Source organism: Ammodytes marinus (assembly GCF_949987685.1).
Source record: "Ammodytes marinus genome assembly, chromosome: 19".
In the NCBI taxonomy this organism is placed as follows: Eukaryota; Metazoa; Chordata; class Actinopteri; order Uranoscopiformes; family Ammodytidae; genus Ammodytes; species Ammodytes marinus.
Genome location: NC_137223.1, coordinates 17,368,241 through 17,392,712, shown reverse-complemented (window position 1 = coordinate 17,392,712; position 24,472 = coordinate 17,368,241). Strand labels below are relative to the sequence as shown.

Sequence of the window (24,472 nt, the reverse complement as noted above, 5' to 3'; positions counted from 1 at the left end):
GCATTGAATATTGTTTATGTATTGTTGTTTTTCCTTTGAATTTGTTTGAACTCGACGCAATTGTAAATGAGGGTCACCCCTCAATTGGTCTCTCGAGGATAAATAAAAGTTAAATAAAAATAAATAAATAAATAAATAAATACTGCCCATTTGTGGCGTGCTTACAGAAAAAGCAATATGAAAAAACTAACTGTGGCGTATAATGACGGAATGCGGATACTTCTCAGAATACCGAGATGGTCTAGTGCCAGTCAAATGTTTGTAAATGTTGGTGTGCCTACCTGTCATGCTTTAATTAGGAATTTGATGTATCGTTTTATATGTAGAGTGACAGCATCACAAAACAGTATTATTCAGGCATTGGCCAAGCCTGGGCTCAGCTCTGTCAGGTTCTCATCCTCACTCTGGAGACATTGGAGGGCATCTTTGTATACTGCAAGTGTTGTATGCTGATCTCTTATTTTATTTTTATTTTATTTCTTTTTAATCTGCATGCATTGGTGTGCTTTTTGTTGTTATTTATGTATTGACTCTATTTTTTATACATTGTACTATGGATCTTCATGTGTCCTGAATAAAATCATATATATATATATATATATATATATATATTACCATCATATTGCCTCTGACGCAGGGAGGCGCTAGATCGCCTCAAGCATCAATCCTGTCCCTGCATTGACTCATACAATTTGAAACCAGACTGCAACTCATTCAGACAGTCTCTCTCTCTCTCTCTCTCTCTCTCTCTCTCTCTCTCTCTCTCTCTCTCTCTCTCTCTCTCTCTCTCTCTCTCTCTCTCTCTGTTCCCTCTTCGTCTACGCTCTGTAGCTGCATGTCGCTCAGTCAGTCACTCAGTCACTTGTGGCCCCGGTCCGCTGCGCCTGCGTCCGCCTCCACAGCTCTCCAAAAGCCGAGACGCGCCACCGCCAATGCGGGCATGACATGCTACTGGCATCAGTAGTGGGCTTCCGTTAGCCGGCTCTTTAAAGAGAGGAAGATAAATAAGAGTAGCAGAAGAGAGTGAAGTGACTGGTTTCTACCCCTGACGTGCGTCGAGAAGAGTAGATGAGTCAATGGCAGGGGCACAGCCTGGAGTTCACGCGCTGCAGCTCAAGCCAGTGTCCGTTCCCGAGAGCCTGAGGAAGGGCAACAAATTTATGAAATGGGATGATGTAAGTAATGGCGAGATTGGATCTTTTTGTACTTCTTTTTCTTCTTCTTGTTTCACTGTTGGATAATTTCTGCACGCCTTTGTTTGCATGTGTTGACCACTAGGATGCATTAAACATTACACAATAGGCTACTCATGCAACAGTAGCCAACAGATTTAATTGTCAGCGGAGACAGCACTAACAGGGGCTGCCTCCATGTAGCCTGCCTCCAAGGGTACATAGAAATCCAGTGTAGTGTTCTGACATGTGCTTTGTTTACATTTGCCAATTTACGGTACGTGTGTGTGTGTGTGTGAGAGAGAGAGAGAGAGAGAGAGAGAGAGAGAGAGAGAGAGAGAGAGAGAGAGAGAGAGAGCGCGCGTTTGGCTGTGCTTGTGTGTGAGAATGTGTGCGCCGCTCATTCAATCAAATTAAACATTTGTATTCAGCCCGCCCCTCCCCCTTTCATTGGGAACGTTTTTTTTTTATCAGTTAACTACAATAATTTCTGCATCGGGGTTCGAGACGCGGATTGCAGTGTCACCACCGTGCTTATTCTGGTTTTCGCATGCACCACTAACAGTCTGTCTGGCTGTAGCTAGTGAAATGACCTCGATTAGGATTGATTGTACGCTGCAGTCCAGTAACCGGCGAAAACATAATAGTAGTAGTAGCCTTCTTCTAACGGACAGTTTTGGCGCAATGCACCTTCCCCTAAAAAAAAAGATATCAACAAATCTTTCAACAAAATCCCATGTAGAGAATTAACATGCTAATTAATACAGCTGTTGCATTCAAAATTGGGTTTCAACTGAAATATAGTTGACCTTTTACATATGTTCATGTCCTCTGCCTCACCGTAAAGTCTTTCCACAGGGACTTTTTCTTATTTGAATAACTGCAAGCATTCCTGTAGTTTATCCAAACAGTGATGTGTGTGTGTGTGTGTGTGTGTGTGTGTGTGAGAGAGAGAGAGAGAGCATTTGACTATCAGCCACAATTACTTTCATTTCGGGAAATGTGTCGCTCTCTTGCCTCGCTGGAAATGAAGAGAGATATGGGCACCAGGAACTGTTCTTCACCATACGTAGTTTTCTACATGTGGGCCTATCTCCACAACCAAATGCCCACCAGGCCTTTCCTGAGAAAAACACACACTCACACCCTCCACATGGCGCAGATACTTTCTCTGTTTGGTTTCCCATGCTGCCATCCTTCCTTCCTCTTTCCTCTCCATATCGATTCATGGAAAGAATGACAGAGGAACACAGAGAGAGGCTGAGAGGAGAAGAACAAAGCTAAAGGGGAAAAAGGATTGACTTGAATCATTTTCTTCTCATCGTTGTTCTGGCTGTTGGGCTCCGCTCTTATCCTTCTCAACAACAAATTGGCACAAGCAATTCTTACATTTGAACGTGAGGAGGGGATTTTTGATAACATTGTTTTTGTTGCAGTGGATATGACAGATTTGGTCTCACTGCTGAATATTCACTGGCGACAAAAAAAGAATGTGTAGGTTTTTTGTTTACTGTCTAAGGATGGCAATCTGTACTTCAACAACAACAACAACAACAACAACAACAACAGCCATGAGACTGTGAAGCGGGGGAAGAGAAGCACTGCAGACTTCAGCACACAAGCACAGCCTGGTTGTTGAAAGAGAATGTCAAAAAGAAATCCTGAAAACAGTGGTTGTGAAATCCTCAAAGTCCCAGACCTTCCCAACCTCCCTCAAACAGACACGCACATGCACACTGTGTATTCCCGCTGCTGTCACTCGCAGTCAGACAACTGTTTGCTGCAGTGTCCCGTGAGATGCCTGGTGGTGGTGGTGGTTCAAAAACGAGGGAGTGGGGGACATGTAGGTGGGTCAATGTAAACAGAGATCTAGAAGCGTATGCTTGCATCAGGCTCTTTTTGGTTCTGGTGTGTGTTTAATAAGATATTCTCTGGCTCCGCAGGGGAGCCTAAATCCCTTTTAAAGTACTTGAATATGTCATTAGCATATTACAGAACAAAAATATGCTGAGCTCAAATCTCCTTTTCTAACACACATGTGATGGCAACGTCTCCTGCTCAAGGTTTTTGTATGCCTGCGAGTCACTAATCTCTCAGCAGAAGCATGACAAATCCTCAAAACAGTCAAATGAGAATAGAGAGCAAAGAGCCATGTCACTCCAGAGGTAGTAATCTCAACAAGCCACTCTGAACTCTAATTCACAGTGTTATAAGTACTCGTGTTTTCCCGTAAATGTGCAGACCCATGAGAAAATCATGGGTCTGCATGAGTCTATAATGGCTTAATGTGTTTTTGTTGGTGGCCACGGAGAGTGAGGACATTTCAAAAAGAAGCCGGTGAAATACACTGCTCTCACATTGTTAGGCAGATGTCCCGCCTCTCTCAAGTCATTTTCTCTGACATCACATGCGATCCATCAGTCGCCACATCCTGACCACTGCACATGGTTTATTTGAAATATAAATGATGTAGTGCTGGCCCGAATACCCATTTAACAGGCTTCAAATATTGTCCGATATTGTCGATTGTCCGAGCGAATATTCGAGTACTCGTTCTAAAAAAAACATTACGCACGTAAAACAAACAGCTAAGGTAAGCTAACGTTAGCATTCCGCCAAGCATTAGGCTACTTTTCCTTCCAAAATCGCGCTAATGTTGTGTTATAGAGTTAAGAGGAACACATAATATATTCTTCCTCCATCTCTCTCACTACTGCGCTTGGTGCCGCTTTAGTTTGCCTCGCTCTGGTAACATCAAGCCTCCAGCTGATATCACCGGTTGTGCTTTGAAAGGTCAGAGGCTAACTAGGTCAAAGTTCAAATAATTCGATAATATATTTTAAATTAAAGTCTAATGTGTATTTTACAATTCTTTTATAACTTGTGTATCTAATCATTATTTGCTGACAAAATATGTTGCAGTTGGAGGTGCTTTTGCAAAAAAGAAAAAAAAATTGAAAGAAATAAAATAACGAATATTCAGAATACTGAATTGAGCTCTGAACACTAATTTATCAAACGAATACTTGGATATTCGAATAATTCGGGCCAGCTCTGTTCTGTTAGTGTTACTGATGCCTTCATGGAGGATGGAAAATAAATACTGTTTGAACCTACAAACTAAACTGAAAGAAATTGGATTTCAAATTCAGAGATATGTTGCTGCAGTTGGTATGAAATGCTATATCTAAGAACCACAAGCACAAAGCTTTTTTTCCTGCCCTCAGGCTGTAAGTACTGTGTGTGTATGCGGCATGCGTTTACTGGCATGAGCTGTGTATTTTTGTCACTCAATCGAGCCTGCAAACATTGTGCAGTCATGTGAACAGACCCAAAACCATTCCTCTTGAGTATCTTATAGATTTCACAGGAATTGTGCGTTACCATAGTAAACATCACTACGGCAAATGCCTCTGATGCTGCTTCAAAACAAACTGCTCATTTACTTTCCGCTCACTTCCCTTTTTTTTCTTTCTCCGGTTTTTCCTCCATGGGTTCATAAAGGGATGGATTTCAGTAATGATCAATCGCGTAGCAGGTGTGCCAGGTTCCATCAACAGTGAGTCTCTTATTCAGACAGTATGGAATGATTTCAGAGGACTAACATTCATCTTTGCCTCAACACAGACTCCTATGCTGTCTACTAGCTCCTAGCTCAATCCTTTTCATGATATCCTACACTGCAAGTCACATAGGGTCGCACCCCGAGTATGACAAGCATGTAGCAGACGTAGACCATTAGTTCTGTCTACCGATTCTGTAATAGGAACATCATTAGAGGAAAAAACACTTTGAAGATTTTTCTTGCTCTGTGCAGCAAATTCAGTTTCCAATCTCTGTGATCTCAGGCCTGGCTGATTGAGAAGGACAATATGCTACTGTTCAGCTGAACCACTGCCACTGTGGACACAAAGCAAAGGCTCTTTCTTTTTATAGAAGCATCCAATAATATCTGGCGTTGCCATGTATGCCTCAGGGTCAAGCTGTGTGTGTCTGTTTGTGCGTGTAAGGTTGGGAGGCTGTCTGTATGTATGTATGTGAGGGGGAACTGTGGGAAAGCATTTGTCTGTTACAAGAGGGGGGAAAGGGAAACATCCGCTGTGAAACAACCTGCAGTTCACGCCTGCAGTCGTCTCAAATACCAGGCCCCATGGTCATTTGTGTTGATGCCAGTTCATGTTGGGGAAAGTGCCTTAGAAGGAAAGGATTGCGTGCATACCTACAACATAAACAGCACTTTTAATGTCATTTCAGATTCTGGTATGCATGTGGGTTTTCAAAAAACTAGGCTTTAATCCTGAGAAAATGCATTGCAAATAATTGTTTTTTTTTCTCAGAGAATATTCTGCCATTCACACAAAAGCATGCACTGGTGTAAAAACACAGATTCAGGCCAACATACACAGACGTAAGCAGACACACACATTGACTCCAGATGTCTTTTTCTTTGTTTTTCTCCAGGATTCTACCACTGTGACTCCGGTGACTCTAACAGTTGACCCCAGAGGTTACTACCTCTATTGGACTGACCAGAACAAGGTGAGACACCGCACACAAAAACCCACTGTTATGATCCAACAGAACCTCGAAGCTTAAACTTGCATTTACTGTAAGCACAACCGAAACTCTTCTACATTTTTAAAAACACATTCAGATTGAAGAGGAAATTCAAACCAGGATGCCCAAATTTAAAGCAAATTAAGCAGCAATGCACCACACAGCGTATTATTTTCCTTTGAGTCCCGATTCATTCAAGGTAATTACAGCAGCAGTAATTGTTTACCTCCATCTCGGGTTTTGAAATTATACACATCAGACTATTATTTTGAGACTCACTAACCCATCTTTCATTCATAATCTTAATAGCACCCCAGGCAGTGAGCTTCTTCCTTCTACAGTTTGATATCAGCAAGGAAAAGAGCAGACAGAAATCTGAACCGCTGCACCTGCATAGCTTAACTTGACACCTTTAGTGTGTCCATAGTGCATTGTGCTTTTTCCTTCTCCCCAGCTATGGCAAAGGCTTTCTTAACAACCAGGAACAAGGTTGTGAAATTTAAGATACTAGACTCAGTAACTTTGTCGAGCTTGTGATTTATTTTCCTTTGACAGTGTGTAGATCATTTTCAGTCGGGGTTGAGTTTCCTACTCCGTACTTATTTTACATTCACACCTTCAGCACAAGTCTGCCTATCCGGCGCCTCTATTCTATCTATCAACAACTATCAACTCGACCGGCGTAATGTGTTCCTGTTCTATTTGTGTGTACGACCGTATCAGCACGGCCAGTCAGAGGTAGACTAATTAATAGCTACCATTGATTTTACATTTGCCTAGATGAAGGGTATTTCACTGGAGCCATACCAGAGCATAGACAGGAGTGCTGACCGAGACTTTACCTCTCTTCACACACACTCTTCTTTACACAAGCGTGCACGTATACAGACGTCATTTACGAGTGCGTCACGCCTCCTGTCGGGTTTACAGTAAATGAATGTTGTATGTAGAAAAAGACGGGAAGTCTTTGAGGCGTAGAAAAGGATTTACTAAACAATCGATGAGGAAAGACTTCCTTCTCTGCAAAGAGACAGACAGACAGAAAAAAACAAGAGAAACACTTGTATGTGTGTGTTTGGTCAGAGATAACGAGCACTGAGTGTGATTCTCCACTGAGAGAATTGAAAGAGGCTCTTTGACATCAATTTGTCATTATTTCCTGTGCCTCCTGTCATGAGGCGATGATGTTGAATGATGAGCCTTTGTGTGCATGTGTTTACGTGTGTGGGTTTCTGTTCTGTCTCTGTCTTAGCAGCATTGAGCAGTCCCGGCGCACTCATAATAACTTTAATACCAAGCATTGTCCTGACAAAACTCTATTAGGGCATAGAGAAAGGCACCCGCCATATTCCTTAGTGCCACTGTCGACACAGAAACTGTGTTCGTATGTGTTTATTAGGATGTCTTGACTCCTGTTATCGCTCACGTTTACCCATGATGGTATTGCACATCTGTTCACCAGACCAATTTAAATGAGCTGCGATGCTGTGTCCAGTTGTGTTATGTGTGTGTTTGTTAGAGACTCAGCCTGATGGCCTGCAGAGTAAAAGCATTCCTCGGATTCTTCAGAAGCACAGCAGAACTATACTCAGTGCGCCTACTGTGCTTGTACTTTCCAAAAAAAATATGGATACAGTTTTTTTTTTCTTTTCACTGTAGGCTACAAACCGGTTCACCATCGCAGAGGAACAATTTTGTATTTGAGAAGTGTTTTTCTCCTTGAAGAAAAACCAGTGACGGCGCTACACCGGGGCTAACCGGGGCTATAGCCCCGTTAGAAATCTGGTTAGCCCCGGTTCAGCCCCCCCAGGATTCAGTCCCCGCCCCAGGCTAAGTTCCATAAACTGTAGGATAGGCCTATGAAAATATCGGGCTCATCCATTTCCTTAACTTCATGTTTTTGTTTGATAGGCACTATGGTTTTCACGTTATAGCTTTATATAGCCTACTGTAGGCTGCTACTTTAACGTAGTAGGCCTATGCAATATGAATGAACCCTTGTACGTCTCGGCCGGTCCACTTGGTAAGGGGCCGCACACATGTGAGAGGGTCCTCGCTGCACCGCGAGCCGCCGCCCAGAAAAAAACTGTGGTTTAAGGCTGAAATGATTACCAGGGATTGCTCGTAAACGCTTTTTACTGTGGGCTTATGAGGGCTTTGCTTAAATCTGAAAATGACGGTGGCAGTAGTGGTGCGTAAAGCGACAGCGCAGTTGGCAATCTCTCCTCAACACCCCAGCAAAAAGCCACAGTAAAAGTCGATCGCTCTGCCGATTCATGCCTCTCTCTGACACGTCGACTCGCAACATGAGTTGAATTCTGTGCAGGGATCTTTCTCCCAGCGCACAAACGCATGCCGCAACAATGTCTGTCTCTATTTATAGCGTCTTTAAACTTTCTCCTATCAACTTAAAATCCGATCAAACTTGATTCAAAGGCAGTCCATAATTCAAATGAAATTGTTTTCGAACGAAAAAGTGCAAACTTCGGCTCCTATTCAAGAGTTCTATTCAAGTGTTTCTTATTTTTTTTTAAAGTAGCAGAGGAATGCCCGCAACGTCGGAGAATGTTTGATTGCATATTAGGCTACGGGTGTCTTACCTTTTTCCGTCACATAGTGTTAGTTATAGGCTACAGTAGGGCAGGCTAAATAAAGCTTCTCTTTATTATTAAATCATTAGAGCTATATGAATGTATTTAGCCTATTACTTAAGACTGGCTGCTGCTTGTTGCTGCTATGAATTCTTAAACTGCAATATTTCCTTGTTTTCCATGGCTGGGGCTTTTCCGCTCGCTTGTCACCGTTTGTTTGTAAAAATGTTTTAAATTAATTAAACCTGATTGATCGTGGTTTCAGTAGAATGAAATATATGAAAATAACTAACATATTATTAACACAGCGAGCGAGGGTGGCGGGCGGCGGCCGCAGATTTGCTCGGCCTGGAGGGCGACTGCGCCGGGCATCACTGGAGCTTCTCCCCGCGGGGAGAGCCAGCGAGTCGGGCAGCGCTGGAACCTATTTTCCCCGCTCGATCCGGGAAAATGGTCCTATGTTCCCCGGCCAGAACAATCGGACCCGGGGAACTTCCCCGGGTCCGATTAATGTGTACTGTGTAAATTACCTGTCAAATATGAAATATCCATGTGAAACTTCTGCCACCGTTGGACAATACATCCGCCCATTGCATTCGCATTATGTCGCTTTATTTTCTTGTTTTTCTTTTGCTAATTTCTTTGCTCTTTTAATTTGTAATGCTATTTTTTAGGATTATATTTTGAATAATATAGGCTATTTATTTGTTTATTGTTTTATTTATTATTTCCCTTTTTTAAGGGTTAGCCTACGAATTAAACTATTTGAATGTGTTGTATTTGATAAGTTATAGCTCAATTTGTTGTTGAGGTTTTTAGACCGTTCAAATAAGTTAACCGCTGGACTAGTTAATAAACAGTTGCATCAGCTGTCAAGCCTATTGTGTCTTAATTGGCCTACTTCAAGGTTTAAGTTGTATAAAATGCAATACGTTGTCGGTGTCGGACGTTTATTGCTGAAATGGCCTAATTCAGCATTTGTCAGTCCGAGCATTTGATGTTTTTTTGTCCCTGCCTATTTGGAAAACACTTTTTAGGTTTGGCAATGGGATATCGATATACCGCTGCTGCGGCGAGACAAATGGTTTGGAGATTTGTTTTCAAACTAAATGAGATAGTGCAGTGAAAAGTATGCAGCATAAAAACTCTGTGGTTTGACGGCTAAAATGATAAACGGGGATATTCTGCCCCTTAAGGGCTGCGGCTTCCGAAAAACACAGTGACATGTTGCCAAACTTACTGCGCGGTAGGAGAACATGTAAAGTGAAACGGCCGCAATCAGTCACCACCGTCGCATGGACAGCATTTAAATAGAGATTCTCTTCATTGTTATCATTAGGGCTTTTGTGCAAATTCTGATCATTACAGTGGTCGCTGTCTGTGGTGCTTAAAGGAAGATCGCAATGTCTTTGCTCTGCCGCTGCAAAAAGTCACAGTTAATCGACCGATTTGTGATTAAATGCCTCTGACACGTCTATGCAAAATAATGAGTTGTTCATATGCCTAAAACAAACGGGCTTATATATTATAAAGTGCCGTCTGCTGCATCTCTGGGCATGGCCTCAGCCGTCTCTTCGGAGTCAGAGTCATCTTCACTTACTTCAGACTCGCTGCTGCTTGGTATTAAGTAATTCTTATGTATAATATTTCCTTGTTTTGCCATGGCTTAGGCTTTGACTTTTCCACTTGCTTTTCGCTGTTTGTAGTTTGTTAACCAGTCCATAGAGAGCGTCATGTAGATTTTTCCTTTTACGCATACGCTACACTGTAGCGTATGCGTAAAAGGAAAAATCAGTCTACACACAGTCATTGTTTTAAATGAATGAAACATGGGTTTTCATCGTTTCAGTGGAATTGAATATTTGATAATCACTGTAGCATATTTTAACACAATTCAAATTGTGCAGCGGGATTGATTTCAACCGGACATTAGCCTTCAAAAAAACACATAAACATTTAGCCTTTGTGTTGCGTGCCTTGCGTCTATAATCATCATGGAATATGTGACAACATCAACCAACCAAATAACACTTATTTGTTGAAAAGTATTTAGCAAAACTCATCTAAAACTACATTTATATCGAATATAGTATGTGCCATATCTGCTTTTATTGAATGAAAGAAGAAATTCCTTCTAATGTAACTGTAGCTATGGAAACTCAACTATTTTCTTAGCACCCCCACGTTTTGGTCAAGCCCCTCCTTAGCCCCAGTAGAGAAAAAATCCTGGCGCCGTGCCTGAGAAAAACGTAAAAAGGTTATTCGTAATGTGCTTCTGAGGGGTCGACTCAAGTCACGTGACCCACACATGAGTCAGGCTAATTATTCTCATCCATTGAGACTTGACTTTACAACACCCAAAGTGGCTTTAACACAAATCACTTGTGACTTCACTTGGACTTTTGCCTTTTGAATAGGAATGACCTGATATCGTCCCCAAGCCCAAAGATTCTCAAATTATGTGGCATGCTGCGAATCAACCCTTCCCAAAATCATTTGGAAGCTCGCCAATTCCATTGCATGGGAGGGTGTCTCTGACACACAGACACAAGATGAGACTTCAGACTAGAACATTCAGATATAGACTGTGTTCTGATCAAAGGCAACCTTCAAACAAACAAACACCTCAAAAATCACTAATGAAAACTTTTACTGTCAACTGTTCGAAAATTTAGTCCAAACAAACAGCGGTACGTTTAGGTCAACACTAATGTTCTATGGTCAGCAGATGGCTTAAACTAGCATAAGCTAAGAGCTGGTGTTAATTAGTAACCTTTGCATGAAATAAACATAAAATATGTCCCTTGTAACAGACTTTTTTTCATGCAGGTTTTGGTAGCGTGATGACCAGGCAGTCTAGTATCAAGAAACAATATCTGACAATATCCAACGTCAGCTGTCAGTCGTTGATGGGTGGCCAGCATTATAATTAGCTGAATATTGCCGATTTGATAATGACTAAAATAAAAACAAAAAAACACAAAGATTAAGGATTTGATTTTAGACCTGATAATAGAAACGACTTTGAGCACAATATATTTGCATGTGTGAGTGAGACACTGGGACAGAAAGAGGGGACGGGTGGTAGAAAGACATTGCTTTTTAATCCCAGCTTTTGGCCTTTCCCATCTAGTCATGAGTTCCCCGTCAGAGTCTGTCCAGCACTGGATTTCTGCCACGTTTTAAGGTCAGAGAGGCAGAGTTTAGTTTTGACGGCAGCAACAACTCAATGTCAAATCTGTTTGGATGTGATGTGATTTGCCTTCTCTTTCTGGCTTGGGCTTTCTGACTCCAGGGTTCCTCTAGCTTCATCTCAATGCGTCTGTTGTAGTTACAGTGAGTTGTGTTGACAATGTGGGCTCAAACTTTCAAAAGATAGCATCCATTTTCTTTTCCCTCCCTCCCTCCACTAGTGGACACCATGGACCTATAAAGAAAGGTGGACACTTGCCAAAACAGCAACCTGAACAATGCTACCTGTTTTAGTGATCATGCAGGAGGGCTAGATCAATAGGTATGAATAGCATCCAGGAATGGTGCACCGATCAGAGTGTGGAATGATGATGATGAGACGTAGCTTTCTTTAGACTATATTATTTTCAGCCGTATTTATTTAAATCCTCTGTATTGTCTTGCAGTTTCTATAAAACAGTAAAATAAAACACCATTAGTTTTACAAAGCATAATAAATAAATAACTATTGGCCAAACATATACAGTATGGCAGGCTGATATTAAATAACTAAACAGAGCCTCATTCATAATACCGGAGAAAATCATACACAAAATACTCAGATAAAATAAACAGACTGACATAACATGACCGCGCCAAAGAGCAGACATGGGACCAAGCGGCTACACTGCATGTGCAGGACATCTCCCTTTCACGTGATAAGCCGACAACCAACTGCCATAGCAACCAAACGACGCTGCTTAACTTAGCTTAACAACCAACGTCAAACGTATACAAATTATTAACACTCACAATAAAGGAACAAGGTAACAGGCACTTACATTTTCATGAACTCAATACAGGAAAATTAAACAATAAGGCAGGTACCAGAGGGACGATGAGCCACCTGCTGGTGCTCGCATCAATCACTCTCTCGGACTAACTGTCAGAAAACGAAACTTAATTTATACACTAGGAGCAACTGCTCTTAAAGCGACAGTAACCATTAATCTCAGAGCCTTTTATACACTACCCTTGTTGAAGAAAGTTATTATAGTCTGATATAGGTAGTTGAAGAGTATCACTCAATCGCTCCTTTCCCCTCTGCGGATAGAAACAGGTGCAAACTATATGGATTCAGGTCTGATGAGAGCTCTGTCTACCATTTCTGCACGCTGATGTATCAGGCCACAGCAATGTAAACACATGCAGTCATAACTCTCCCATGTTTATATGTGTTTGGTTCAGAGTCCATTTGGCTGGCTTGTTTTGTCTTTCCATGTGCTGTCTACTCCACCTTGAAAGACCTGCAATTTTGAATACACACACACACACACACACACACACATGTTGAAAACTAATAAATTATAATAAAGATGATGGCGCTGACAGACATGATGCTTTTGGTAATAATTAATTATAGAGATCATGGCAACATCAGCGACAACAACCTAAGTAGTAAAACATGTAACAACTCAATGAAAATGAGTTCCACGCAGTTGCCTTGTGTCAACATATTCCCCACCCGACATAAGAAATACATTAACAGTGTCATAAATGCTGGAAGGAAGTCAGGGCAGAGTCTCTGTGAGTCAGCAAAAGTTTGATACAACTCAAAAGTTATGAAAGAATACAGTTTAGTGTGGCGCTTCACCTTGTTAGCAGAAGGTACACTGCATTTTAGGTAATGCGCATTTTGTAGCAGGGACATTAAAATGGGCATCTGCATAGCTTTCGTTAAACTGCGTTTATGACGGATTAGCACAGCCATGCAGCTTATATTTTAAGACTAGAATTGTTCAACTTCTAATCAAAAAGAATTAGCTTGGAAAGGAAGAAGAAGAATAAAATATCATCACCACCATCACCTCTGAGTTAATTTATACAACATCTTATTGTCAAAAAACTTGCATGCCTTCACATACATACCAGCACCCAACTAAAAACCCACACAGAGTGACATGTGTATACACACACACACACACACACACACACACACACACACACACACACACACACACACACACACACACACACACACACACACACACACACACATTCCTGTAATGTCCAACCAGGAACAGGTGCGTGTTTAGTAGGTTAAAAATAATTGTTTGCTCCTATTGGTTGAGTGTGCCTTCAAGGGGTGGAGCGATGCAGCACTGAGGTGGACTGACTCAGTCAAATAAACAGCCTTTTGGTTTAGTTGCAATGGTTGCCATGCGACAGCACACACCTTGGAAATGTCACATTCTCTTTCAGCCCCCGTATTCTAGAGAATGTTGCCGCCTTGATCTGATATCATTGTGTGTGTGTGTGTGTGTGTGTGTGTGTGTGTGTGTGTGTGTGTGTGTGTGTGTGTGTGTGTGTGTGTGTGTGTGTGTGTGTGTGTGTGTGTGTGTGTGTGTGTGTGTGTGTGTGTGTATGTGTGTGTGTTCCCTTGAGCAGGCTGTGGGTTAAGGTTAATGCTTTCTATCAGTTGATTTATGTTTGAGCAGTGTGCCCATTTCAGGACATTCACTGGGCAAGCTCTCAGCATACGGCATTGAATGATGTTCAGAGGTGAAAGACAGTTCACTCCAGGCCAAAACCAGACGCACACAGTTAGCAGCTGGTGTGTGCGAGCCATTTCTGAATGAGCCTCAGGATTGACCTAATCCAGAGCATGATTACGGGCTGTTTTGGGTTCATGTTAAGCCTAATATACACCTGATGCACATTGCACATACACAAACACACATCCTCTTCTCCGCTCTGCCGTCGCCGAGTTTACACATCTTTTCCCCCATCACAGCAATTTTCTGTGATTACAGAGGCTGCTGCTCATCCACCTCTGTCAGCGTTATAGGGTGGTGAGAGACCGGGCATAAATCTGCAGCCAATCCATTGAAAGTGAATTGTGACCCATGCCAAGTTATAGCCTGGCACACGGAGGCCCTATATCATTTGTACCAGGAGAGACATAGAGAGAGAGAGGGAAACAGACAAATAGAGTGAAAACTAGAAAAAGCAGATGATCGTGAAGGAAAAAATGATTTATGTCGTTTCGCCTTTTTAGCTGTGGTATTTTATCAGATAATTTATTAAATGAGTGGAAATATTTTGTATCTGCATTTTGGTGACATAATCGGTGACTTTTCATTTTGATTGATAATTGCTGACGTAAAATTGCAATACCAATTAAAAAAAGTGCCAGCTCTATAGCCAACCCACCTAACATTTTGGATGTTATTGATTTTAATGATGCGATTCGGAAGTTTCTTGTATTTTTTTAAATGAAACAAACTGAAGAATTTGCTGCCCAAGTGAACATGACTATGGTTTCTTTCTATGTGCAGTTAATTGGAATTCGGTTTTAATCTTTATTCCATAATGCCCATGCAGCCTTTCAATACTCTAATAATATGCTATTAAAGCTGCAGTTGAGAGTTTTTTTACTGTAATATTTGGCAAAACTGTCATAATAGCCATTCAGCTATATGTAGGTGAAGTGGTCTGAAAATATTTTTTTATCACTTTGCTCCCCCCTGCCTCTGTGTGCTGCCCCCCAAAATTGCCACCGCTCATGTTAATTTTGACCAATCAGAGCGAGGTCAGATTCTCCGTTCTTATTGGCTGTGGGACCTTGGCAACGACGTTGATGCGTCAGTTGCGTGAGCGTTCACGACCCTAGCAGTCTGACACTAGCCTACTGTTTGGTACAAGGCTACTACGGCGGACAGCGAGTGGCAATGTCTTCACAAACGAACCCTCAATTTACCATTCCCAGGATACTAACAACTAACACCGCTAAGACAGCAAAAAAACGAGGAAAGACAAATATTGAAAAGTTAACTGCTGAAAGGGAGACGGCGAGAGCTCGAAAAAAAGTACACCGGCCATGTCTTCTTGCCCTATCACATCAAGACCTCTCCGACCGCGACCTCGCGACTTTTTTTTTCAAAACAGCGACAAGCGACAAATCTAGCTTTTTTTTCTGGTGTTATTGGTGACTTTTTTCGCCAAAGCAAGTATCATCTCTTCTCAACGAGCAGCGGGAGCCCCGAGCTGAGAGGTGTATCTCCTGCTCTGACCGCAGCTGGGAGGGACTGCTGCGTGAGGACCGGGCCGTCTGTCAGTGCTCTGTGACGGGGGACGGGCCGGGAGGCTCCCGCTGCTCGTTGAGAAGCGTTAAATGATATTTGCTTCGGCGAAAAAGTCACCAATTACACCAGAAAAAAAGCTAGATTTGTCGCTTGTCGCTGTTTTGAAAAAAAAGTCGCCAGGGGGGCTGAAAAGTAGCTAAATATAGCGACAAAACTCTAAGTTGGCAACACTGCCCGAGCAGCCCCTCCCAGCTGCGGTCAGAGCAGGAGCATAGATAGTAGGAGATACACACACACCTCTCCGCTCTGTTACAATTAGTTTGCTATCTTGCCTGGCTGTTACAGCTACTTTTGTTAGGCCTACCAGCACACTTACAATGATTTTAAGCTAACATACATGGTATGTCTGTGATTAAAATGTATGCTCAATATGTACGTATGTAGTTATCATTACTAATGTTTAATCACCTCGGAATCGGACATGGTGTTTGTCTCCTGTCAATGTAACTGAATTCACATGAACGCGCGTAGCTGTCGTTCAGAGGGAGGAGCTACAGCAGGTAGAGCGTTGGGAAAACAGCCGTTGGGATCCCAACGGCTCAAATTATCAACTGCAGCTTTAATGTAAGAAATAAAATGGCAGCCCAGTAGTGAATCCATAAAATCATATTCGGCATGACATTGCATTAGTTTCATCATGGGTCAACATTGTCACAAGTTAGCTTGTGATTTCAGTAAAATTTTAGTAATTTTTCTATTCACATAAACACATTTTTTTAAGCTGCAATTACGTAACTTGTTTGGTCTAGACCTGAACTGTAGACACCAGAACTGGCTTGGTCTTACATTGCATTTTGTATTTTGACTTCAGGTCACAAAGTGAGTCTGAAGACTTCTGGCAGGATCTGAGTCAAATGGCCCTTTGTTCCCTCATGCACGGGTGATACAAAATGCATTTCAGATGACAGGTGTAAGTTAACTACAATTTAGCTTGCACAATCGAGATTGGCCATTCTGACAAGCGCAGCTCTACTTATTGAAATTTTGATAGATTCATTATCTGTACTAAAATCGTCTTGTCATGCCACATGCAATTTTCTATTGTGTGTCTACAAACCAGATTATATTTGTTATCACAAAATGATAAATAAAGTTCCAAATAGCACACACTCATCTAGGTATCTCTGTCAATGTTTGCTGGAAAAAAAGGGATATTGCCCCTTGAGAGCTGAGGAAAATCGTTCCACCTCAGATAAGGTGTTCAGCCAGTACTATTATCTACAGCCAGCATATAGGTTTGGCTTTGCAATCAACACTGAATGACTGAAGCTTAAAGCAAAGGTCATGGCACATGTTATATGCCGCTGTGCTGAATCTTTAGATGTTATTCATTCATTGTCAGTAACTGAATACAAACTGTTGTCACTGCAGCACTTCAATAATACGACGCAATATTAGTCCGCCACTCTGCCATTTTATTTGGTAGCAGAAAATGTTCCCTAAAACAAAATGTATAACAAATATAGTTTTTTTTCCCCCTCATCTTCCAGTTTGTATGAGGTGACAGATTTGCTCAGCACCGGCCCTAAAATAAGAGAATGTAAACTGTTGACCTGTCTGCTCAGCAGGGCACAACTGTACTGCAGAGAAAACGGGTGCACTGTGGAGTCAATCAATCTTTAGGGCTTAGAGTCAAATCCAGAAAAGATTCAAAAGAAGGGAAGTGTTTAAAGGAGAGTTTGTGAACTCTTTAGAATTAGAAGTTCCTGGGTGACTTCAGAAGGCTTTGTTTGCACTTGAATTTATCCTGTTTTTCTTGCTGAATCCTGATTAGGATCTCTTTTCCACTGCACTGTTCCTGGTCCATGGTTAGACAAATACATGGTCAAGCAGGCAAGAATGCACAAGTCACACTGAAGGAGGAGGAGGAGGAAGGCTTTCTTCATTTCCTCTCTTGAACACCAAACCTTGGAGCTCCAGATCCGTAAAGAAGGCCTTTTGTCCCTCTAGAACCTATTGGTCTGATTTAAAGGCTCTGATGGTGCCAACACTGTTCAATGTGGATCTCAGCACCTCGTCTGAATCTCCCGGTATAAAGGAGGTGACCTAAGCGCTGGCAGCAGCTTTGGCAGGGCAGCCCATAAACCCTGAACTCAAGTGATAAGCTTAACCAATGACGTGGCTTACAAAATGCAGCAGCAACTGTCAGATAACAGTTACAGCCTACTATAGCTAGGGATTATATGAAGTGATGTGCACAGATTTGAGAAATAAACAAGCACCTTACAGAAAATGTACAATTCAATAGAAATAAGAAAAATCACAAGTGAAGAGAGCAACACCTGAGACACAAATAAACACAAAAGTAGTGCAAACACACAGTGCAGATAAATGTGTAGGGATAAAGTGCATTAATATAAAGTAAATTTAGAATCAATTAAATTAAATGGAACAGAAATGGAATACTGTATATGTACTATATATAGTGTATATAACAATAAGAATAATAACTGTAGGAAAATACAATATTGTACATGTAATAGAATAATGTTAAATATAATAAACATAAATACTGGCCTATTTCTAGGCTGCTTATTAAAAAAAAATTATCTATTATGCTGATTCTTTTCATCTGACACAGTTCACACAGACAGAATGCAGTCTGACGTTGAATGCTCCGTATTAGTTTGACAGAGCTGTTGCACACGGTCAGACTATCCTTGGATGAGGATGACTCAAATAATTACATTTTTTTTCTCTTATTTTTAGCGTAAAAATATTATGATGCCCTTTTCTAGTCCCAAAGATGCTAAAAAATGGCTAAAAGAAATCGTGTTGTGGGTCACTTGCATGGGTGGTTAACGGTGATAGCGGGCGGTCTAATTGACTTCATCTCTGCTCAATTTAGACCGCATTCAGCTTTAAGGTCGGCCTCACTCTCCCTGATTCAGTTCCATTTTGTCTCTGTCACCGTCTGCACTCTTCAGTCTATCTTTCACTCTCTTGGCACACTCTGTCATTACTGTCTTTGGACATGCTGATTACCTCTTCATTGTTACCTGCCTGGTCCCAAGATTGGTTTTTGCTGCAATAATAGGACGCAGTAGTGCTACTGCTCTTAGGGTAAACCCTATTTCGCACCAGTCATTATTTTTCTTGATTGAAATTGCTCTCAGTTTCTGGGCTTTAATATTAACAATAGCTGTTAAAAAAAGCTTTTTTAATAGCTAATCTTTGCCAGTGCCCATCACATTTCTTTTTTCTGATGCCTTTGCTGCGTGCAAAGAATACATTTTTTTAATATTTATATATTCCCACACGCTGACTTACATTAACCCTGCTTGGCAAGTCATTTCATCACAGTAAATAAGCGGAGCCAAACGTGAACCGGGAACATTTTAACCTTTCGCATGAAATGTCAGATAAAAGGGACTGTGGCTTATAGGCCCTGAGGCGGCAGCGTTTGCGGGAGTCTGGAGTTGTCATTCCGACACAGCCATGATTTGAATAGATTTAAATGTGCAGCGGAGGCCAAGCTGCTGTTGTAGCTGTCAGTTAGATATTTGCATGGCTGCGACAGACCTGAACTTTGGTTCGAGCTCCGCTGCACAACACAACTGAATCCGTCAGTGCCAGCTTGTTTATGCTTGGCTTTTTCTCCCCTCCACACCTGTGCGGTAGTGTCACCGAGCTGAGCCAGTGGAGGCTTCATGTGGTGTACTAGAGTCCGAAAAAATATCAAATAAGGACCAACTACTATGACCTTTACATTCTTATGTTGGGTGAACTTTTCTGTTTGCCAAGGCACCAATGTCTTTGTTTTCAACTTAAACAGACTAGTTGGTACAGCAAGTTTTCTAAACATGTATGAAGGAATAAATGTTTATATTTGCTTTAATGGCCACACTCAGATTGCCGGACGAACAGCCTTACCTCATAGAGATGAATAAAAGGCGATGAATTCTACAAAGTAAACAAACTTTTGTGCATTCTCTCTTCTAAGACATTTCACCCAGAAAAATTGAGGAAGTTTGGGAAGAATCAAAAAGAGTTAGCAGACCTCGCCACGTTCAAACCTGTTAGTCTGGCTTTTATTATTATTATCATTGTCTTAAAGGTCACATATTATGCTAAATGCACTTTTTAAATGTGTTCCAACATATCCATGGGTCCACAGTGTGCCTAGAGACTGCCAAAATATTTTTAAAAATAACACTCTCCTTTTCTCACAATCCCCCTTTCTGAAACCACCACCCCTCCCCCACCCAATATACTCCAGTCAGAATTTTCCCCTTTTCTGACCTCACAAACTGGAAAGCCAGAAGCTTCCACTGTGCAGCCCACACCCCTATTTCTTATTGGTCCACGGCCCTGACAGACAGAGGGCGAGGCGTATCTGGCTTCGCTTCCGGACAGGGGGCGGGGGCAGCGCAAAGATTGTATATTTACGAGGGGAGCTGCAGCTCTTTTTAAAAAATAGGCCATTGTGAGATTAGCTGAACTTCAGCATAGTACAATAAATTATCTGAAAGTTTTTTTCAGCAAACAATTAAAGAAAAACGTATTAGTGACCACTAAGACCATATAATATGGTGTATAATAGTACCGAAAAGTGTATAATATGGGAGCTTTAAATCAAATCAAATCAGTTTTATTTGTATAGCCCAATATCACAAATAGACATTTGCCTCAGTGGGCTTTACATTCCATACAGTATGACACCCTGCCCTTACACCCTTAATCTGTGATTGTTATTTCATTGATTGTTTATAATTATTTTGTTATTTAAATAACTCATATGTAAGTGCTTAGCGTGCATTGGTCTCAGCATCCATTTGAAGCTTTCTTCCTTTAATCGTTCAAAATGTTGCAAACCTTCTATCTTACCTAGGTGGGAGCCGCTATAGTGTGCAATCATCTCAGATGTGTATTAGGTTCATCAATGTGTGTTTGGATTTCTTGTTCAGTATTTGACCCTCTTGTGAAAAGAAAGGTTGCAGCTAAAGGTGATTTTGGTGGAACACAGTATTATTTTATCTGTTTAAATATGGAAACATGCATATACCTAACAGTATAGTGATATAATGCTATAAAAATGATTCCATGAAAACATCAGTTTATAAATGACTTAACTATTTCTCCTATCCCTTAGTAACACCATTGGTAATGATTTTTGTTTGACTCACTAGAGTGTTTTATTTTTTTCTATTAGATGGCTGGACATTGGCTGTTACAGGCACACTGTCAATACAATGTGTGGTGCTGGGTGAAGAGTTGTTGCAATGCGATGACCTGACTTTTTGGATGTGGGATCTATTAACTGCTGCTTTCACAGCAGTTAATAGATCTCTGATAACTGTTTCACTGACTCAGACGGGGTACTAATATACAGGTCAAGAGATTAATTCAATCTGTCAATTATTGATTTGCTCCATTAGTTTTAATTATGCTAAATCGGTGACAGTAGAGAATTTATAGCTGAGACATTTAAACGCTGACGCTTGTAGTAAACATTCACAATTGTGTGTTTTATGAGTGAACTGGAACACAGAGAGATGGACTGACTCTCTCTTTCCCTCTTCCTCTCTTTCTCTTTCTTCCATTCCCTTCCTTCTACTTCAAACCCAGCCCAGTTGCCATGACAATCCAATCCATGCAGCTTGTATTTTTGATGCTGCAAAGTACTGAAACAACCCCTGCTGCTGTGATTTGACTGCCAGTCGCTGCACCAAGCCAGGTGGTTGCCTTCCTCCGGGAGCCCTTCAAATAAAGGCATTCAGCCAAAAGACTTTGAAGTCCCTCTGTAGACAAGCTCTCTATAAAAGAACACACTCCCTCCCTGTTTCATCCCAGGCTGTGACAGCCAAGCTAATTGGAGCACAACCTCATGTTGCTCATCAGTTTGTCATATTGTCAGATTTCTCAATCCTACAAAAAGAACAAAAATTTAGCCAAAAGGAATTATTGGTTTAAAATCAAAGGACCAGAATGAAATCAAATACATAAATAAAATGGCGTTAAAGAAAGCTTGTCAGGCGACCGCAAATAAAGCCGCTAGATAGATCGTACCCAATCGCAGGTTTAAGACATGAAGAGACAAGCACTCGTATAAACAGACAAACATGTTCACGCTCACAATCTCAATCCACAGTAATTAAGAGTTTCCGCGTTTAATTACTGTGCTTTACTGGGCAAACAAGAAAAACTTGTTTCTTAACAGAAAGGCAGAGTTTTTGAAACCAAGAATGTTTTGCTGTATGTAACAGTTCTGTACACTTACAGCTACACGACCAGTCTTTTTGACTGAATATAGTCGCTAACCATTGTAACACAGTGGAGCTTTATATGTAAAATTCCATTTATTTTATTCTTAGCCTTACAACTTTTAAAGCAAATTAACCAACCAAGATGAACCTTGCAGTTTTGATTCAAAGGCTTGTGAATACCCCTTCCTTTTGTTAAGCAGTTTAGATTCCCTTTAACATTTGGTCTTTGACTTTGCGGTGTAAGTCAGACATTCACAGAGGAATGAAGTTCTCTTTCAAGTGTCTTTCATCTGCACTGTCGCCGAGAGCAGAAAGGTGAAAACTGAAATTGAATGAATATTGAGGTTGCTTGTCAAAAATGAATCCTTTCTACACTGAGGCATGTTGTAAGTTAACTTAGAAGGCAAAAGCCATTGCTATTTTAGGAAGAGAATGTCGTTACTCTTTTCATGCTAACATTAGCCAAATGTCTATTTTTCACTTACTGACAGTGGGAAGGTTGATGTTCATAGTGATAGAAAACCTCAAGGAACTACACTCACAAACCCATTTTTATTTATCTAACAAAAGCAGAAGAGTCTATGCATCACATATTCAAGGATATAACATTGTATGGAACAATTTGGGGATCTATAAAATGTTTTTTTAGAAAGATATGTGATTGCAATGTTATTGGCAATATGATTTTCCAAAGTCAAGTTTAGCTTGAATATTTACTGCGTCACCAGACCTTTAGCGATTCATTGCATTAAGGCATTGGTTGCCTCATGGGCCCTTTTCTTACAGAAATTGGTCGTCCCATCCAAATCTGAAATAGTAGTTTGCTTGGTAGACTATGCTGACGTATCACTATTTTCACTGATCATATGTGATGATTTTCCAAATGCTACTTGTGGTTTTGTCTTGTGAAGTGGCGACTGTCAACAACTGGTCTTGCAGAATAACTTATTTTGTTGCACAACTGTCGTCTCAAACCCATTATACTCCCTACATTTTCTAACGTTGCTTCAGGCTATTTTTCCGTACCAGCAATGTAACGTGTCACTGATGTTTCCCCTGTTTGTTGTTGGCGGGCCTTAACACAGTGGCCTCTAGCCACTTCTGATTGGTGAGCATGACTGTCCCCAAAGCAGGATGGCATGAATTTGTAAAACCATTGACAAAACAGCTTTCTTCCTGGGTCAGACTGACTGCCTTTGTGATTTGCTTATAGCATTGTTCCATATAGCAATTTAGATTTAAAATTGATTTATCGTTCGGCACCAGTATCAACTATTAGACCAGACGGACTGCTTGGCCCTTTTGTCAAATGTTTTGAGAACACCATTTAAAGTTCTACCTGTGTCAACCTCATATTGCATTTCCAAAAACTAATCTATCGTTCAAGATATCAGGGTAGGGCTGGGCGATTAATTGAATTTCGATTTCGGTTACAATTTTGGCTTCCCTCGATCATGAAAACAAGATAATCGTAATAAAACGGTTATTGTGCGGCACGCCGGGTCATGTGTAGTAAATGCAGAGCACCCTTCTGTCTCCACCTGCGCTCCGCCCCGCCCCCGCCCGAACACTGTCGCTTTCAGCGATTCCAGTGCAATTGTTTATTCAGCATAAAGTTAAAACGCTCGTCCAGGATGTTATACCGAAACACAAAAGCCTTGCGCGATTGAAGCAGCGTTTCACTCGGTGAAACATGGTGTGAGTGAGACACTGTGATGGCGGTGGGTAACGGTGTCATTCACTGTGAGAACTTGCCGGTGTGAGCCGCCGCGCAGAAAAGCTCTGTGGCTTTACGGGTAAAATGATAGTCGGGGATTCCTGCACGTTAACGTTGTTGAGGGGAAAGGCTTCCGCTTTCTGATTGCATTTCTCGAGCCTGAATATATTGTGCCATGTCGGCAAACTATCTGCGCGACAAGAGCAAATATACAGTGAGACGCACCCCCTCCGTTAGTTTCAATCTACAGACGAAAAGTTACAACCAGCACCTAAGCATGGACTTCGTTTAAATAAAGCGTCTAATTTTTATGATCAGCGCTCTGATGCAAATTCTGAAGTCTGAACATTACGGTGTCAGCTGTGGTGTAGTTTTTTTTTACAGCAACTCAACGTGCACTGCAAAAAAAAGAAGGCAATAAGTCGATCTTTTTGTAGATTCATAGCCTACCTCCTCTTATAAGTCGAAATACAAATCAATGAATGGTTCACAATCACATCCCTAGTAAAATATTAATTTTACTCTTAGATTCGAAGGTTTTACTGATTATTTATTTTGTGTGGCTTTTTAGTTGTAGGCTATGTTTGAGGAGCACAATTGGGAGTTTTGTTTATGTAATGTTGAAAGAATTGGCTGAATTTTAATTTTGGTGCATCCTACAATGAATAATCGTCTTTAATAACCGTGATTACAATATCAATCAAAATAATCGTGATTATCATTTTTGCCATAATCGAGCAGCCCTATATCAGGGTATGGATTTCCAGGCTAACATTTTGGGGCAATCAGGGCATTAGATGGCCTTCACTCAAGTCGCATTTGCCAATAAGCCAATTAAAGGCATTTTGGCTTTTGTATAATTCCCAGTGCTCCCTTCACATTAACAAAGGACCAATTGCTCACATGCTTTACT

The 24,472-nt window shown here is 41.2% G+C and overlaps 1 protein-coding gene across 1 annotated transcript in view; it reads left to right on the top strand.

Annotated features, from left to right (window-relative positions):
* Positions 1–1,076: 1,076 nt before the first annotated feature.
* Positions 1,077–24,472, top strand: part of plcb1l (phospholipase C beta 1-like) — a gene marked incomplete at both ends in the record, with an annotated part of 107,451 nt that continues 84,055 nt past the window's right edge. The window contains 2 exons of the mRNA XM_080047409.1: positions 1,077–1,175; positions 5,634–5,711. Of these exons, the coding sequence (XP_079903535.1) occupies positions 1,077–1,175; positions 5,634–5,711 (177 nt within the window). The remainder of the gene's footprint in view (positions 1,176–5,633; positions 5,712–24,472) is intronic.